Source organism: Leptopilina boulardi, unplaced genomic scaffold, assembly GCF_019393585.1.
Source record: "Leptopilina boulardi isolate dan_hultmark-lab unplaced genomic scaffold, ZJU_Lbou_2.1 LbouV2_195, whole genome shotgun sequence".
NCBI lineage: Eukaryota > Metazoa > Arthropoda > Insecta > Hymenoptera > Figitidae > Leptopilina > Leptopilina boulardi.
Genome location: NW_026137746.1, coordinates 24,465 through 43,865, shown reverse-complemented (window position 1 = coordinate 43,865; position 19,401 = coordinate 24,465). Strand labels below are relative to the sequence as shown.

Sequence of the window (19,401 nt, the reverse complement as noted above, 5' to 3'; positions counted from 1 at the left end):
TCTCGAAACGTGGAGATTTACATGAATTAGAAGTTGGTCAAAATCAACCAAAACGAATACTTTCTCATTTATGATGAGAATGTAAAAATAGTAGCAAAAATTAGCCTGAAAAGTAAAAAAAATAAAAAAAAGTAGCCTACGGAAAAAATTAAAAATATGTGTAGTTTATATATTAAATTGTATTTAATTTAAAAAAATTAAATTTTAACACTTAATTTACATAATAATTTGCATAATACTTTGTTTTTAGGGTATAAAAAATTAAAATTATACCATAAAAGTAAAGAATTTTCGAACATTTAAATGGCAAAAGAGGTAATTTCAAATTTTTGGCTCAATCCATTATATTTTATATCAAAAGTCGTTAAGGCCTAATTTTTTTAAAAAATAGATACTTTCCGAAATGATTCTGGATGATATTTAAAGAACGAAATAAAAACAATTAAGTCAAAATTTTTATTATTTATCTTAAAATATGAGTTTAAAATGGAGAAGATATGGAAAACTCATTTTTTTAGCAATTAGAAAGATTATTAAAAATATTGACAACTCTTTTAAAATGTACAATGTATTTTACTGTCTCTTGTTCAGAATTAATTAATTTATTATCTTTTATTGACTACACAGCCTCAGAAAAAAAATTAATTTTGTCCGGCGAAATAGAGTAGTCATTGTTACGTCTTAGTTCTTAGAGATAATCGCAAAAATCTGATAAAAATCCTGAATTAGGGACACAGAAAAAAGATGGTGTTATTTTTGTTGCGGGTAATTTTCTCCAATGCAAAAACCCATAAGATATAACCCAGATTTAGGGTTAAATTTGTTGCATGTTATTTTAACACCAATTCTGGTGTTAAAATAACACTTTGTTTTTCCTGTCGACAAAGATAATTTTTTGCCGACACACTACGATATTGTATTTCCATGTACATTGTACTTTTTTCCACTGAATTCGAATTCGAAGTCAGAAAAAAAAGTCAGAAAAACTGATTTTGAGTTTTTTTGAATTTTTGTTTATTGAGTTTTTTGCAATTATCTCAAAATATTTCAGCAAATCTAACAATTATAACTTTGGATTCGAAATCGGTGGCTAAAAATACATGGAATTACACTATCGCAGTGTCATACAAAATTTTTTTCACTTTTTGATTTTTTTTCTTTTTTAAGCAGTTTTTTGAGTTTATCTCAAAAATAAGAACCAACTTTTAAATTCTGACCCCGGATTCGGATTCAGTGACCCAAAATACGTAAGAATGACTAGTCTATTTTGCCGGTCAAAATTTTTTTTTTGGGGGTTTGTTAATTAAGTGAAAAAATGAAAATAATAGATAAAATATGTTTTCAAAGTTGGTCTGTGAAAGTAAGTAAGTTTAAACAGCACACAAAAATGACACAAAAATTAGATCTATAAGGTGCTAAATATCTTGCGGTTACTTTAACCTAGCGCATTAATATTTATGTAAAACTGTGAAAAATAGCCGGTTATCTATATATATTTCGGTGGTGGGGATAAATCACTCTATTTTCTTAATTTCTAGTTTTTTATTTATATAGTTTATTTTTATTTTTATTTAGATATTTATTTTTATCTTTTTTTTTATTTTCTTCTAATTTCTAGAAATTTTTAAAATCTTTAAATTTTTAATTAATATTTATTTAGGCATATTTGAAATTTAAAGAACTGATTTAATACCAATTTTTCACAGTTTTTCATAAATTTAAATGGGTTAAAGTAACCGCAAGATATTCAGCACTTTATAGATCCAATTTTTGTGTGCTATTTTAAATTACTTAAAACCATATACAGGTTTTGAAGTCATCAGTCGGCAAAAAAGTAACAAAAAGTTGTCTAAATAGTGAAAAAGTAGCTTTTAGTAGCCTAAGGTTGAAAAAAGTAGCCAAAAAGTAGTCAACCATCAAAAAAGTAGCAAATAGTAGCTTTTAGTTGAAGAGTGCGAAGCCTGTGATATTCAACAATAAAGTTCATCCTCGCGTGATTTTAACGCTCAGCGTCAATTTTTACAAATTTTTTTTTATTTCTTACCATCATTTCTTTACTTAAATATTAATTTTTGTTTGAATTATTCATTATTTAAATGTTTAATGTTCATAATTCAAATTATTTACAATTATAAAATATATGTTTTATCGGATCGGACATTGTTTCTGCCTCTACGCACGTTATGTGCCGTTCAATATTGGACAATGACCTTTTGCATGTCCGGACTGTTGCCTGCACTTTAAGACCTGCGCGTTAAAATTGCGCGTGAGATGCACACACGATCACAATTGTATTTTTTGCAACTTTGCTACATCAGTGATTAGAATAGTTTTTTAATATAGTGTGTTTAGTGTTCATAATGCGAAATATTCTTTATAAATAATGTTAAATAGTTTCCACTGTTCAGTGGAAGTAAAATAATATTGGATGTAAGTATAGTAAATATATATATATATATATCTCACATGTAATATTAATACACTATAGCTTCTAATATTGCATAAATACGTAGTAACTTAATAAAAAATGGTAGTAATCTTCCAGTCAAAACATAGATTTTGAAAATTTTTCGTTAACTTGCGTAGTAGCTGCTAGTAATATAGGATATATAACCGTTTATATTAATGAATAGGTTATATAGCAATAGCGCGGAAATTCTAATTTTCAGGCCTCGGATTATACGACTTTTTTCGACTTATTTTGATAAAATGCGACTTTTTTGACTTTTTTTTTTACATTTTTTAAAACAATTTTAAACAAAGTACTTTTTTTTTAGTATACAATACAGATCTTCTTCAGATATATGGGCATATCTTTGAAACCTTTAACTTTTCAATAAGAAAAAATTTTTTTTTTTTTTAAGAGCACAGTATTGAAACTCTGTCTACATAAACTTCAAGAACTAAGCTTTCCAATTATACAAGTGGACAGATAAAACAAGTTGTCTTCAAAAAGTTATAAATATTTAAAATTGAGAATTATTTTTAACCTGTAACAAAAAAATATTCAACAGGTGTTTGCTTTTTAGGATAAAAAACAGTTGAAGGGAATTTTCTAAGGGGTTATAATTTTAAAAAGCAATAAAATTCGTTTAATATTTTTAATGTTTATATGAATAATAAAATACTGAAATAATGCACTGGGTATAAAAGCATGTGTCAAAAATTAACTAGATATATAAACTTTTTATTTGAATATTTACATTACATTTTAAAATAGATTTTTATTATAGTGAATTGTTTTAAAAATGTAAAATTGTAATTTTTAAAATTATCATTTAATATTCGTAAACTTTCCAATTTCTATTCTCTTTTTTCCTTTTCTATTTTTCTTTTCTCTCGCATCTTATCTTTTTTCAGAATGAATTTTTTTGGATCCTTTTTTGTGTCTCGAAATAAACATTAAAACTTAACCTTCAGGTTTTAATAATTAATGACAGTTTCTATAAAAAAAATTATAATCGGCAACTTCGTACATAACAATTTCTTTCTAAAAAATTTCGGTCGATTACGGTCGACCGTAATTGATGAATATTTTTAAATTATCTTTACAATAAAGTATTTTTTCTCGTAGCACATTCACGGGATGTTAAATGGCACTTGTGAAAATAAATACAAGTACTTTTCGAATACTTTTATATGATTTTCATGAAGTATCACTCGTATTATGGTTGTTTTCAAATTTTGTCCAGGCGTGTTTTCGTTTACTTAACTTATAATAGTTTTTTGAAGACATGAAGCACATCAATTGAGTCGCCGGAAAGTAAAACCACACATAAAATTCTGACGGCCATGTTAATTCAATGGGAGTCAGAATTTTATGTGTGGTTTTACTTTCCGGCGACTCAATTTATTATGTCTCAAAATAATTATAGTAACTTGATCTTTGATTTCCCATAAGTTATTTTAACGTGCCGCTTGTCTTATAAAAGAAAAATCATAAATACTATGATTACGGTAGAAAAGGTTAAAAGTGAGGGACAACTTTTAAAAGCTTATAAATTTTTTCACAATTAATAAAATATTAATTTCCCTGCGAAAATGTGTTCACCGATTATTAATTAACATTGAAAAACCATATTTCAGAATTAGTCATTTTTATTACATCTAAAACTATATCGTTTAAAGCATCAGAAAATATGGTTAAGGACAAGTAGACATTGTTAAAAATCGCGTATTAAAATTTAAATAATTATTTATGTATTTAATAAATTAAAGTGGAATCTTTTGGAAATGATTGATTGTATCAAGCATTAATATTTCCAACAAAAACCAACGAAAAATTTATTAAAATTACCAAAATATATGCGAGGGACATTAAAGTTAAAGGTTCTAGAGATATACCCATATTTTTTTCAATTATTTAACAATTATTTTTAACTAAAATTCTTTTCTAAATTAATTATTTTCAATAATTTTAATGAAATTCCTCACAAATTCAATTATTTTAAACAATTTTTCAATTAAAAATTTTATGAAATTCAATAATTGTTTACAATTAAAAAAAAAATCAAATAAAATTACAACAAAATTTCAATTTAAAATTTTCCATTTAAAACTTTTTCAAATTTAATAATATCAATTATAATTCTTCCGAAATTCAATTACTTTTATAATATTCTTCGAAAATTCAATTAACTGAAAGTATTTGTCTATTTTAAAAAAAAGTTTGAAGTTTAATTTTTGCCTGTAATTTCTAACAAATTCTTCATAATAACAGACATAACAGAAATAATCGAAAATTTGAAATAAAAAATTACTTTCCGTTATTTCAATTTAAATCTACCTATGAAAAATTAAATTATTTATTAAAAATTTAATTTTTAAAAATTTTAATGCGATTTAGTAAAAAACGGACAATAATACAATTTTCAAAGATTTGAGGTCAATTGAGTCGCCTGAAACTAAAACCACACATAAAATTCTGACTCCCATTGAATTAACATGGCCGTCAGAATTTTATGTGTGGTTTTACTTTCCGGCGACTCAATTCTGCCATAAATTAAATTATTTCTGAAAAATTATTTATTATCGGTAAAAAATTTTCCATTATTTTCCAAAAAATTTAATTATTTTTCAAAATTATAATTATAATTTGTTAAAAACTTTAAAAAATAAAAAATTTCAATGAAATTCAGGCAAAAATTAAAATATTTTTCAAATTTTCAATTAAAAATCACTTGAAATTGAATTATTTTCAAAAATTTCAATTTAAAACCTTTTAAAATTTAATTGTTTCTAAAAAATTTCCATCTTATTTCATCTAAATTCAATTCTGTAAAATTTAATTATTGCCTGAAATTTAACAAAATATTTTGAAATTCAATTATTTCTTTCAAAATTCAATTATTTAAAAAAGTTTCAAATAAAAACAATAAAATTGAATTGTTATTAAAAATAAGAAGAAAAAAACTACAGCAATTTAAATTTGCAGAAAATTTATTTCAAATTAAATTTTTTTTTGCAATTTAATTATTTAAAAAAAAGAATTTAAAAATCTGTAAAACTTAATTATTGTTTGAAATAAATAAATTTTTATTGGTAATATTCTTATGATAAGGAATTAATATATTGAATTTAATATCTAGTAACATTAGTTATTTAAAGTAAAAGTATTTATTAACTAATCATAATTAAAATAAAATAATCGACTTTTTCGACTTTTTTTGGGAATGTAAATCGACTAAAACGACTTTTTTGCACCTTGAAGACGATCCGAGGTCTGACTTCAGCCCATTTTACGGTAGATTAGATTAGATTTATTTCTACATTGTACCAAATTTTATGTAAATCTGAGCATTTTTAAAAACGTTTAGTTTGTGCTATATTGGATCCACCATTTTGAATTTTTCAATTTATTCTTCATATTTGAATTCAGTGACCTCAAAAACATTAGAATACCAAGTTTCGAACAAATCAATGAATTTTTAGAAATTTAAGTAATTTTCTACTTCCGCTTAGGAATTAATTCCTAAGCATTTAAGGTCGTTGATTGCGAAAATAATGCTAAAATTTCGAAATTCAAAATGGCGGAAGTGGAAAATTACTTAAATTTATAAAAATTCATTGATTTGTTCGAAATTGAGTATTCCAATGTTCTTAAGGTCACTACATGAATTCACATTTAAAGAATACTAGACGTAGACTGCGCGCGCCTTTTAAATTGGTATTTCGTGCTTGACCAGAAATAAGTAAAGAATATTCATATTGCAAATGTCAAAATGTGTTATGATTGAAAATTAGTCAAAAGTTCAATCTTTTGTCGATAATAATTTATTTGACCGGAATTTATGATGTCAACACTCTTAAAAGTCGACATTTTATTAGAATGCTTTTATATGAAATTGGTTTGTCATTTTCTAGAAAGGACATAGAACCATCTAGAAACTTAATGAAAACTTTTAGAATTTTCTAGAAATTTCTTGAAATTTTTGAGAAACTTTGTGGAACATTATATTCACAATACCTTGTACTATCTTCATGGAATTATCTATATACTTTATGGAACCTTCTAGAAACCTCATAAAACTTTTTAGGGTTTTCATTGGAATTTTCTAGAAACTTCATGGAACTTTCTAGAAACTTTCTAGAATTTTCAAGAAACTTAATGAAACTTTTTAGAGTTTTCATAAAACTTTCTAGAAACTTAATGAAACTTCGTAGAAACTTCATGAAGCCTTCTAGAATTTTTGTGGAATTTTCTAGAAACGTCGTGGAATTAAAAAAAAATTTAATGAAACTTTTTAATCCCTCCCAGTCGAAAATCCTACGCTATGTTAAGCTGAACAAAAAGTTGTTTTGAAGTATTGAGATAACCATTAGAGAATTGTGAGACAGTAGATAACTAGCTATAGAAAACTTTCAGGAAGCCTGTTATGGCCGATTTTTCGCTTCCACGGAAAGCTTGAAAATAACAAATTTTGTACGTTTTAAACAAAGCATTCAAGTAGCTTTGAGAGAGTTATCAAAGAGTTGCAGGATTTTGCATATATAAAAAGAAAGCGTTCAGGTGGCGAAAATTAAATGAAGCGTCATGGATGTTTCAGGAAACAGCGGAAAAATGACAATGATCAAAAATTAAATTTAACCTTTCTTTCCATCTTTATTTATCTCTAGTGTTGCCGCAAGACGAGACAAGACGAGATTCTGATCAATCTCGTCTCGTCTTGTAAAGTCGAGACGAACAATGAGTCTTGTCTCGAAAAAGTCTCGTCTTGATACATAGAGTCTCGTCTCGTCTTGAATGGTCTCGATATTTTTCAAAAAATAAAAATTATTGATTTGTTTTTATATCACGGGTCGTTTGAACTATGTTCAACTCAAAGATTTTGTTACTTCTGGTTTTCTTGTTGAAAGGTATTCTCTAAGGCTTAAATAATAAAAAAAGTTTTTTTAAAAAAAATTTTTTTTAACTTTTTTCTTATTTAAACCTTAGAACAAGTTTGGAAACTTTTTTTAAAAAAATATTTTTTTAAAAACTTTTTTCTTATTATTTAAACCTTAGAGAATAATTTTCAGTAAGAAAACCAGAAGTAGCAGAACTTTTAGGTTAAACATAGTTCAAAAGACTCGTGATATGATGTATTAAACCTCAGATAACTGACTTAATATTTTGTCTGTATATTGTAAATAAAAACACTTATTCATATGTTCCATAAATTTTGATATGTTATATAGCAGAAAAATTTCAATTACAAATAAAAAATCGATTATGCTACTATATATTGCTATACGAATAATATAATAATTAGAGTTGTGCAAATGTCAAAAATTCGATTCTCTCCATAAGAATTAACATGGACTCGGTTCGGTTCGAATTTCGAGTCCATGTAAAATTCGAGTTATTGCACACCTCTAATAATAATGAATATTACAACCGAAACAGGCTAAGTAACAACAACATAGAATATCTTTTATGTTTGAACTCCTGGTTTTCTTCTTCTGTCTCTACTAAAATCAAAAATGAATTTAAAGAAAAGTAAAGAAATCTAAAATTTTTATAACAAATAGATTTCTATTATTTTAAATGTTCGTGTTTTTTAATAATTAAAAAATTTTATTACGTGTTCTCTATATTAATAATTATTTATTTGTGGATAAATTAAAATTTATGAGAATGAAAGTATTCATTTACACTTAACAAAGTTATGCGTAATACTTATTTTTCTAGTAATCAGTTTATACTCGAGACTCTTGGTCTTGTCTTGATCTTGACACAGTTGATCTCGTCTCGTCTTGAATAATCGAGACAAGATAAATGGTCCGTCTTGTCTTGGTCTTGTCACCTTTAGTCTCGTCTTGTCTCGAAAAGTCTTGAGTCTTGCGGCAACACTAATTTTCATTAAACAGAATATTCATTTAAATGAATTTTTATTAGGTAGAATTTTAATAGAAAGAATTTACTTTTAGCGGAAGTTTTATTTCTTAGAATTATAATTTAGCAGAATTTTAATTTAATCAATTTTTAGCATTGCAGAACTTTTATTTAGTCGAATTTTTATTTAAAGAATTTCTATTTGATCGAATTTGCATTTGTCCGAATTTTTATTAACTCGAATTTCTATTAAACAGAATATTTATTTAGACGAATGTTTGTAAGACAGAATTTCCATTTCACCGAATTTTTATTTGTTCGAATTCTTATTTGAACGTATTGTCATTTGAAAAAATTCTTAAAACGTCGAATTTGCATTTGACCGAATTTGCAAATGGTTGAATCGTTTTTGCCGGATGCTTATTCGGACATTTGCAAATTCAGTCAAATGCAAATTCGACGTTTTAAGAATTTTTTCAAATGACAATACGTTCAAATAAGAATTCGAACAAATAAAAATTCGGTGAAATGGAAATTCTGTCTTACAAACATTCGTCTAAATAAATATTCTGTTTAATAGAAATTCGAGTTAATAAAAATTCGGACAAATGCAAATTCGATCAAATAGAAATTCTTTAAATAAAAATTCGACTAAATAAAAGTTCTGCAATGCTAAAAATTGATTAAATTAAAATTCTGCTAAATTATAATTCTAAGAAATAAAACTTCCGCTAAAAGTAAATTCTTTCTATTAAAATTCTACCTAATAAAAATTCATTTAAATGAATATTCTGTTTAATGAAAATTCTAAAAAATGAAAATTCTGACACATAAAAATTCGATCAAATGGAAATTCTGTTAAATCAATATTTGGTTAAGTAACAATTCTGTAATGTGAAAAAACGATGAAATAGAAATTCTGTGAAAAAACTTTCCATGTGTCGATAAAAAAGATCGTTCCTAAATTTCAAATTATCCTCTGAACGTGCTTTCATGATAAACACACAGAAAACAGAACGTGGATAAATAGAAAAAAAAGAATGTGTCTCACTTTAACGCGACGATGAAAGGGAGAAAAGAATCAGGTTCAAGATCCGACCAATGGGATACGCGTTACGTTACTCTTTAGAGATTTCTTATTAAGGAAATAGGAAAATTCAAAATGATGGATCCAATATGGCGGACTAAAATGTTTTAAAAATGCTTAAATTTAAATAAAATTTGGTATTCCAATGTTCTTGAGGCCGCTGAATTAAAATATGTCGGTTAAATACAAAGTTTAGTTCAAATCCAAGTATTTTTTAAAAATTGATTCCGACATTTTGAATTTTTTAATTTAACCAAGATATTTGAATTTAGCGACCTCAAAAACATTAGAATACCAAGTTTCGAACTTAGGAAAATATGTTTTTTTTTAATTTCATTATGATTTACCGGTTCATACACTTCAATTTATCTTTTTTTTTTATAAAAATAACCAACTTCGCTGAAATTTGTAAGGCCCACAAAATGAGATCAAGAATTCTCTATAATTTTTCTCTATCTCTTAATTCGTCATTTCAACCAGGAACGCATGTGATTACATTTTTTCTTCGATGAAACAAGATCTCTCCAATAAATACAATAATAGAACAAGTAAATCCAAAAACCAAAATGTAGACCATAATTTCTATTAGATCCTTACTACTTTCCGACACATCAAAAGTTAACTTTCCCGAGGTAGTAGTATGACTTGTGAATTCTGAATCAATATAAATTTTAGACCATTTTCTGTATATTCCAACTTCTTCTAATTTTATTAGAACACGTTCAAATAATTTGACATATGGAGATGCTGCTTCCATTTCAAAAATACCTGGATATAACGAGACATACTCTTTAATAACCTTTATCAATGGTTGACCATTCTCATTTCTATTACTTTTGACAGCTAAATGTGCTCGAGGACCACGCATCATACATGATACATTTTTATACTTCAGCAAATATTCAATGCAATCTTCGTCAGTTATTGGTTTTACAACAGTTCTCTTATAGAATTTCACTGCATTACTTTCTGTATTTAATGTTACCAGTCTGTACATATTATAAGTGGTATACAATGAGAGATTTGACATAAACAAATCATCAAGAGTTTTCATTTCCTTATTTGAAATTGCTGGTAAACTTGATTTTGTAAATGTTGAATAAATATCCGACGAATAAAAAAAGCAAGCCAAAAGCACAGATCCCATAATTATTCTTTCGATTAAGGATTTTGGCATTTGTGGTACACTAAATCCAAGAGCAATTTCCATAATGTATGTAATTTGCCAATTTTTTAGATTAAATCTTAAAACTCGAGATGTAATCCAAATAAAAAGTAATAGGCCAAAGAAGGATAAAATGTGGAATATTTCGAATTTATTATTCACATAATTGGCATTATCAGTGAAAATAATTGGTACTACTGCAAAGTAATAGACGATTTGATAATTTTCACTTACTGACAAAAGATCAGTAAAAAATTTTGGAGGCTTAATTGCCTGATTCCCAATCAAATGCAATCTGTTGTATATTAGTTCTAAAAGCATGCCTTCGTTTTTTTCTTTAACGCTATTTCCAATGTCCCAGGAAGTTTTGTTTGTAATCTTCTCAATAATTTTAAAATTTCTAGCTCTTGCTAGTGATTTTACAGTAACAACATCAATACCATCTAAATATCTAACATGACCTGTTGAGTTTCGAAAAATAGTTACATAAGGTGGATAGTGGAAAAATCCAACTGACAGAGGATATCCATGTAAATTGTTTAACTTGTCCGGAAATAAATCTAATTTGCATGAGATTTTTTTTTGAACAAATTTATTAGAAAATGGATTGTAAAATAATTGCCTAGTGATCATATTTTTATTGGCAGATAAAAAATAATCTGTTGTATTTTGCTTCTTATCAAGCTGCAAAATGGTTACATCAAGAAAATTTTTAGACCACATAAATTTAAGTACTTCTTTGTGATTTTGGTTCTTTTTTCTTTCCAAGGCAACTAAAACTTTTGATCGTCTCTTTGCTGGAGCATAACGATTCAAAAAATCCACTATTTTTGATAGTACCGCAAGTGGATAATAAACTGATGAAAGACAAGTTACAAGCAACAATGTTGCTCGTGGTTCTTCAAAAAAGGGACCATTTTTATGTACAATGGAATACAATTCTGTTATATTTTGAATGTCAAATACCATTGTTGGGAAGCTGAGCAAATTTGTAATTTCATTGTGTTGTTCAGTGTCATCATTTACAAATAAGAATATTTGTCTTATTTCATCATTCCTTTGCAAATAATTTTTAACGATATTTGGAAGTGAATTGCAATTTTGCGAATTAGAATTACCTTGAAAATAGATTAAGAAAATGACAATTAACAGTAGACTATTTGCTGAGTTCATTGTTATCTGAAACAAAAATAATATTTTTTCAAATTGTAAAATGAAAAAAAGTTTTATCTTTGTTAGGGTCATTTGGGGTAAATGTAAACAGAAATATCTATTTTTCACCAAAAACATAAGTTTTTTATTTCGTTAAACGGTAAAACTGGCGGATTTCTTTTGCATGAATTTATTATTTCTGAAACATTTATAAGCTCTCAGTCCGGGGATTTCTCTTATATTATAATATATTTCTATATTTTATTAAATTCTTATGACATATCGGTTCTGAGAAGCAAATGAGTTTAAACACATGGTTGAATGACTAATAAACATAAATGTTTATAGGTATTTATCACCCACATATTATCAATTTCCCTACAAAAGGCTTAATGATATTTTTCCTGATCTTCGATTGATTTTTTTAATTCTATACAATTGAAATTATTCATGACACTGAAGTTACCAACGTTGAATTGACGAAAAGAATTTTTTTTTCCTAAGATTGAATATTTCCCCGCCTTAATTGAGGATTTTTAGTGTTTAAGGATGTATTCGGGACCAAAATAAAGAAGTTTCAATATAAAAAAATTGGTTCTTGACCTTTAAACTAATTTGAAAACGAAAAATTCGTTCGTTGATTCGTCGAATCAACGTTGGTAACTTCAGTGTCATAATTATTCTAATAGAGAGTTGGAATTCTTCATAGCAGGTACTTAATTTTAGAGGTTGGTGTTGCAAAAAATGTTGTATGTTGACATAATTTATTTGCATAAAATGTAAGAATTTTTTGATTCAAATAAATCAAAATTTGAATTGAATAAATAACATATTTATTTACTAATTCTTCCATTTCTAAATTAAATTCTTACTCAAATAAATAAATTAACCCATTAAGGACGGGAAGGACAATTTTTAAAAGCAATTTTCAATGACATATTTCTCTGCGACTAAGAGTTTTAAAAATTTGAGAGGAAGTGTGTCTTATGTATTCGATATCGCTCTTTCAGAATCCATATTCAAAATTTTGAAAAAATCCAAATTCAAAAAGTTACGGCCATGTTTTTGAAAAAAAACACGGTTTTTTGAAAATTTTTTATTGTAAATAAAGGAAATTTTTCGAAGCTATTCGCTTTAGGAGATGCATAAAACCCTAAAATGTCGTGTCCTAAATGTTCAGACATGAGAATGGTGCAAAAGGTTTTTTTTAAAATTCAAGATGGCGTACCAAACATGGCGTCCAAATTCAAAATTTTTTACAAAATCATAACCTAGTGGACGAAATTTTAAAAAATGCTCAAATGTGCTTGAAATTTATTACTCGGGGGATTTTTGGGGTCGCTGATTACGAATCCGATGTTAGTTTTTCAAAATTCAAAATGGCGGATCCAATATGGCGGACGACTTTTGGAAAATCTAATGCAATTCGCTTGAAACTCGTTACTCGGGGGTTTTTGGGGTCGCTGATTACGAATCCGATGTTAGTTTTTCAAAATTCAAAATGGCGGATCCAATATGGCGGACGACTTTTGGAAAATCTAATGCAATTCGCTTGAAACTCGTTACTCGGGGGTTTTTGGGGTCGCTGATTACGAATCCGGTGTTAGTTTTCAAAAATTCAAAATGGTGGATACAATATGGCGGACGACGTTCTGAAACTCTAATGCAATTCGCTTGAATCTTGTTACTCAGGAGTTTTTGGGGTCGCTGATTACGAATCTGAAGTCAGATTTTTAAAATTTCTAAAAATTCAAAATGGTGGATCCAATATGGCGGACGAATTTTTAAAAATCGTTTTGATTCGTCTGAAATTTTTTACTCTGGGTTTTTTGGAGTCGCTGATTACAAATCCAATGTTAGCTTTCAAAAATTCAAAATGCCGGATCCAACATGGTGGATAAGTTTTTTTAAAAACAATTAATTTTCGCTTGAAAAGATAGTTGTGATTTATTATTATTATTAACTTTTTGATGAGTAATTTATGGTGGTGGTGGTGGTGTTGAAGACCGTAACAAATTTCAGACGTATCAGAACGATTTTAAAAAATTCGTACACCATATTGGATCCATCTTTGAATTTTTTGAAATTTTAAAAATCTGACTTGAGATTCGTAATTAGTAACCCCAAAAACCCTCGAGAAGCGAGTTTGTAACGAATTGGGTCACTTTTTTAAATTTTATCCACCATGTTGAATCCGCCATTTAGAATTAAGAAAATTTTAAAAATCTGCCATCAGATTCGTAATCAGAGACCCCGAAAACCTCCGAGTAACAAATTTCAGGCGAATTTAACAATTTCAAAAATTTGTCCGCCGTATTAGATCCGCCATTTTGAATTTTTGAAAACTAACACCGGAATCGTAATCGGCGACCCCAAAAACCCCCGAGTAACAAATTTCAGGCAAATTGGATCAATTTTTTAAAAAGTCGTCCGCCATATTGTATCCACCATTTTGAATTTTGAAAAACTAACATCGGATTCGTAATCAGCGACCCCAAAAATCCCCCGAGTAACAAATTTCAAGCACATTTGAGCATTTTTTAAAATTTCGTCCACTAGGTTATGATTTTGTAAAAAATTTTGAATTTGGACGCCATTTTTGGTACGCCATCTTGAATTTAAAAAAAAACCTTTTGCACCATTCTCATGTCTGAACATTTAGGACACGACATTTTAGGGTTTTATGCATCTCCTAAAGCGAATAGCTTCGAAAAATAATAATTTACAATAAAAAATTTTCAAAAAACCGTGTTTTTTTTTCAAAAACATGGCCGTAACTTTTTGAATTTGGATTTTTTCAAAATTTTGAATATGGATTCTGAAAGAGCGATATCGAATACATAAGACACACTTCCTCTCAAATTTTTAAAACTCTTAGTCGCAGAGAAATATGTCATTGAAAATTGCTTTTAAAAATTGTCCTTCCCGTCCTTAATGGGTTAAAAAATATGTAATTTCTACATACTATGATTGGATATTTTCATTTTTCAACTATAATTCATACATAGAATTAATGATTAAACGCAAACCTATGAGAAATAAATAAATTTAACGCATGGGGGGAATCGAACCTACGACCTACGGATTATGAGTCTAACGCTTTACCAACTACGCTACGTGAAAACGAATGTTAACTTCTTGATGTCATTTAAATTTTCAAAAGATCTAACTCAGAAAAGTGCTTAACATCACTTAGTTAAAATTAAAATATTAAATTATATTTTCCAATTAAATGCAATTTATAAAATATAATTAATTATATGCTTCATGATTATTATCATGAATCATCCCAGGTGAATTTTCAAAAAAAGGGTAAATATATTTTTATTAAAAACGCGTTTTTCGTTGTTCTGAATCATTGGAAACATTCATTTTTTGTTGATGAAAAAATATTTGACTTTTGGACTTACAATTAGAATATTAAATAATATATATATAAATAAATGAATAGTATCAAATACTTTTTATTTGTATAAAAAAAATGAAATATTTGAGTGAAATAAATAAATTAATAGTTGCAAGTAACTCATTATTTTCGTTTTAAATAAACATTTAATTGATTAAAATATTTTTTTATTTGTCTTGATAAAATAGTGTATTAGTAGGGGAGGATGGGGTAAGGATAGTTAGGTAAGACATTTTTGGATCTAGTAGCTAAAATTCAACAGGCATCGGAAAAAGAATAGTATCGTTCGAAAGCCTGTTTATTTAGCTACAATTTTGTAATACATTATTTTGCTGTGGATTGCAATGCCTTCGAGATATTAGCAGAAAATTAAAAAAAAAATTAACTATCCTTGCCCCATCCTCCCCTATTAAATAAATTAGTTTACTTCAATCCATTAAATAAAGTTATTGTATCAAATACTTTTTATTTGTTTCAATAAAACGAAATATTTAAGTGAAATAAATAAATTAATTGTTTCAAGTAAATCATTATTATCTTTTTAAATAAATATTTAATTGATTGAAATATTTTTTTATTTGTCTTGATAAAATAGTGTATTAGGATTAAATAACGAATTATTTGTATTAAATAATTCAGTTTATTTGTATCAATTACATAAATTAATTGAGTCAAATACTTTTTATTTGTATCACATAAACGAAATATTTGAGTGAAATAAATTAATGAATAGTTTCAAGTAACTCATTATTTGTATTAAATAAATTCATTTGAATACCCGGATCAAATAACTCGACCGACGCTCGGACGAACGCTCTATTACCAGTCAAGTAGCAGTGACAGCCTGTGGGCGGCTCACTGCTAGCCGACTACCATTAGAGCGTACCTCCGAGCGTCGGTCGAGTTATTTGATCCGGGTATTCATTTATTCAATTCAATTAATTATTTAATTGAACCAAATACGATTTATTTGGTTCAAATAATTCAAGTTATTTGAATCAAATACATATTTTTTTGATCCAAATAAAAAGTATTTGAACCAATTAAATATTTTTCAAATAATTTGAAGTATTTGAATCAAATAAAGTTTTTTTTCAGTGCATGTGGATCGCCTATTGCAATGCACATGGCATAAGAATATTAAACAAGAATTACGATTTAATCTTTGTTACCACTCTTGGAAAATCAATAGTGTTGGTGGAAATCGTTAGAAAATTCCTGACCATTGATTTTCCGCGGCTTGACTTTAAAGATTTGTTTAGTTTTTGTATATTTTGTTGAATAATTTTTATTATTGCTTTGAAAAATCAATCGTGTTAGTAGAAATCAAAAGAAGGCTCCTGACAATCGATTTTCTTCAGCAAGTAATTTTTATTACCAATTTTGAAAAACCAATCGTGTTGGTAGAAATCGTTAGAAAGCTCCTAATATCAGTAATTCCAAGTTCAAAAGACTTGACTTTGTATAGAGTTTTATTATACTGAAAATTTCTTTATATTTATAATATAAAAGAAAGCTCTTACCAGTGTAATACTGTTCAGAATAAAGAGACAGAAGTGTGCATTTTCTCGGCTTATAAAGGCTCGTTCATATACCCTTATTTTCTCGGGGCTAGTGAAATTCAAAATGTTCGGGTGTGAAAATTTAAGAAACTTTAAATTGATTGAGTGAGTGTTACAAACCGGAAAATTAATTAATATAAAATTATCAATTTTGAGGTAAGGGGAGGCACCAAGCTGCCAGAATTTAAAGTTAATCGAAAGTGTGTAGGAAAGGTAACTCCAATTCTGTTTAATTATGTGGGGTCGTTTATCCTTTTAAACGTTCCGCCAAACCACCATGTAGGTAAAGAAAAATTGAAACTATTATTAAAGGGAGAGAAGAAGGTAAGAGAGAAAAGAAAAACTCTTAAGAGAATTAGGTTATAGTAGATCGTTTATTATAAATCAAGTTTTAATAGTAGACAATAAATTGGAAACGATACATGTTTCATTTACTTACGGTACAGCGCTTAATGTTACCGCTATTCGACGTATACACAGTGGTTTTATTATGTCGAAAACGGGCGAAATAGAAGATAGAGCTTTCGTGCTGTGGGTCCACCAAATTGGGTTGACGCAGGTACCTCGGGCACAAACTGGCCAGTTATGCAACGGGAATCCTAATTAATTAATTGCATAATTAATTAAGGTTCCCACACAAATTAGCTTCCACGGGACTCCGCCGATTTGGAGTATTCAGTAGATTTATCGTCCGCCCAAGTTTTATTGACTAACTTTTTAACCCGGATTCGACGCGCAGACGGGCTAAGTCGCGGCGTTTCCAAGCTCAAGAAACTCCTCGCCAGGTCAGAACCAGGAGAAGTGTTGCTTAATGAGCTGAGAAAGTAGTACTGCGTTAATTGAATTTTCGCGACATGCCTCTAGTCCTTGCCTTATGGTCTAGGTGGGATAATTAAGACTTTGGGGGAGTTAAAGAATTGAGGGAGGGGAAGATGCACACGGCTCATTGGACGCTGCATTTTGCTGACGTTTTTGATTCTCACTCTGGGTTCCGTGGGAACGGAAATGCTACTAGAAACCGACATTTGTGTGTTTATATTTTTTTTTTTACTAAAATTATAAATCACAGTATATTATTTGATTTATTAGTTTACAACTATGGCTTAATATATACTTCTTTTTTTTTATTTTAATTTAATGTGATCATACGAGTCACATTCGTATTATTGTAAGTTACAAGTACATTGAATATACCCGCAACTCGCATTCCTCCGGCATCTTAATGTCAACCGGGGGTTGCAATAAGATTTAAATTATTTTGAGCCAATGTCTATTCTGTAGCATACATTTGGCATAGTACATTTATGTGCCAGCAGTGAGTTATCGGTTTCGAACGCACGTGCGTTTGTTTTCAAAAGCTGTAGTCCGTAGGCCGGTAGCTTTCAGGGGGGAGGAGAAGGGAAAAGAGAAAACCAAGGCAACAAGCGGAGACATGCGACGTGTTGGCGTAACGTTGTTGCGTGCAATAGGTTGCAAGTGTGCCCGTAATACAGCCTCATGACTGTATTGGTACTCACGGACGGAGAGTCCCTTTGTGCGCATATTACCATAGCCGCCCAATGCATCTTGGACCCATGGCTCAAGATGTTTGCTTAATTATGTTATTATCTAATTCCCAGGCAGTCATTCGATCCAATGCTTTATAATTCCTTTTACATTTCGCGTATGGTCGTAATGACATTCTCGTCTTTACACATATACGTTCTTTTCTGTGTTTTTTTTTTTAATCAAAATGAATAGGCGAAAGAAAAGAAAAATTTAGACTCCAATTACTCATACCCATACAACACTTACATTGTTGACAGTTACTATGTGTATTATTTCGATTGGTAATATTACCGCAAGGTTCCCTTACAGTTTAACGGTACGCTCATAAGAAAATTATTTATCGTTAAAATTGTCGCCTATTGCGTTACACATGTTTTATATAAATTGGGAAGGGGCTGCAAGTATGTTGCGCCATTTAACATATACAAAAGAAAGGAAAAAATAACTTTTAAACCTAATAGTTTATATTCGACTTAGGTCGAGTCAAAACTCAACGCTGAATGAATTGCCGACTTGTTAAATGTAATCTGGGTGTCGAGTATCACGCTGCAGAGCGAGGCTCTGTAGCGGTTCCCGGAAAGGAATTGAGGATAAGGAATTTAAACCTTGATTTTTTTTAACTAGGTCGACCCAAAGAAAATATTTCTTGACCTTTAACTTAATTAAATTCATTACAGTGAGGATCAGCGATTTTATTTCCCTAGAAAAATTTTATAGGGTACAAGAAAATATTAATGAGCTGGAATCGCATAAAACTGATTTTTTACATTTACTTCGTGATTTTGACATTTTCCTAAAATTCAGGGTAAATATAAACACAACGAATAACTTGAACAAAAAGGATTATCATTAAACTTGGTTAAAAAAAGTCTTTAGGGTTGCTGAATAAGAATCTGAAATCAAATGTTTAAAATTCAAAATGTCAGAAAGAGATTTTTAAAAATTGATAATCTTTTATTAAATGCTGCTCACTGACTTTTGGAAAATACAAATATCAAGTCATTTTAAAAAATTGAAATCTGTTATTTAATATGGTAAGGTGGTATGAAAGAAGAGGTAATTTCCTTTTCCATTTAATTTTATATTGACAAATTAGTACAATTAGTTGTGAAATATAAGCTAATTCATTCAATTACATTCTTTTAAAATGCAGTTCAAATTATGTTC

The 19,401-nt window shown here is 28.3% G+C and overlaps 1 protein-coding gene across 1 annotated transcript in view; it reads right to left on the bottom strand.

The window, feature by feature from the left end:
• Nucleotides 1–9,165: 9,165 nt before the first annotated feature.
• LOC127278087 (uncharacterized) overlaps nt 9,166–19,401 on the bottom strand; it is a 25,287-nt gene continuing 15,051 nt past the window's right edge. The window contains exon 2 of the mRNA XM_051299620.1: nt 9,166–11,745. Within this exon, the coding sequence (XP_051155577.1) occupies nt 9,874–11,739 (1,866 nt within the window). The 5' untranslated portion in view covers nt 11,740–11,745 and the 3' untranslated portion in view covers nt 9,166–9,873. The remainder of the gene's footprint in view (nt 11,746–19,401) is intronic.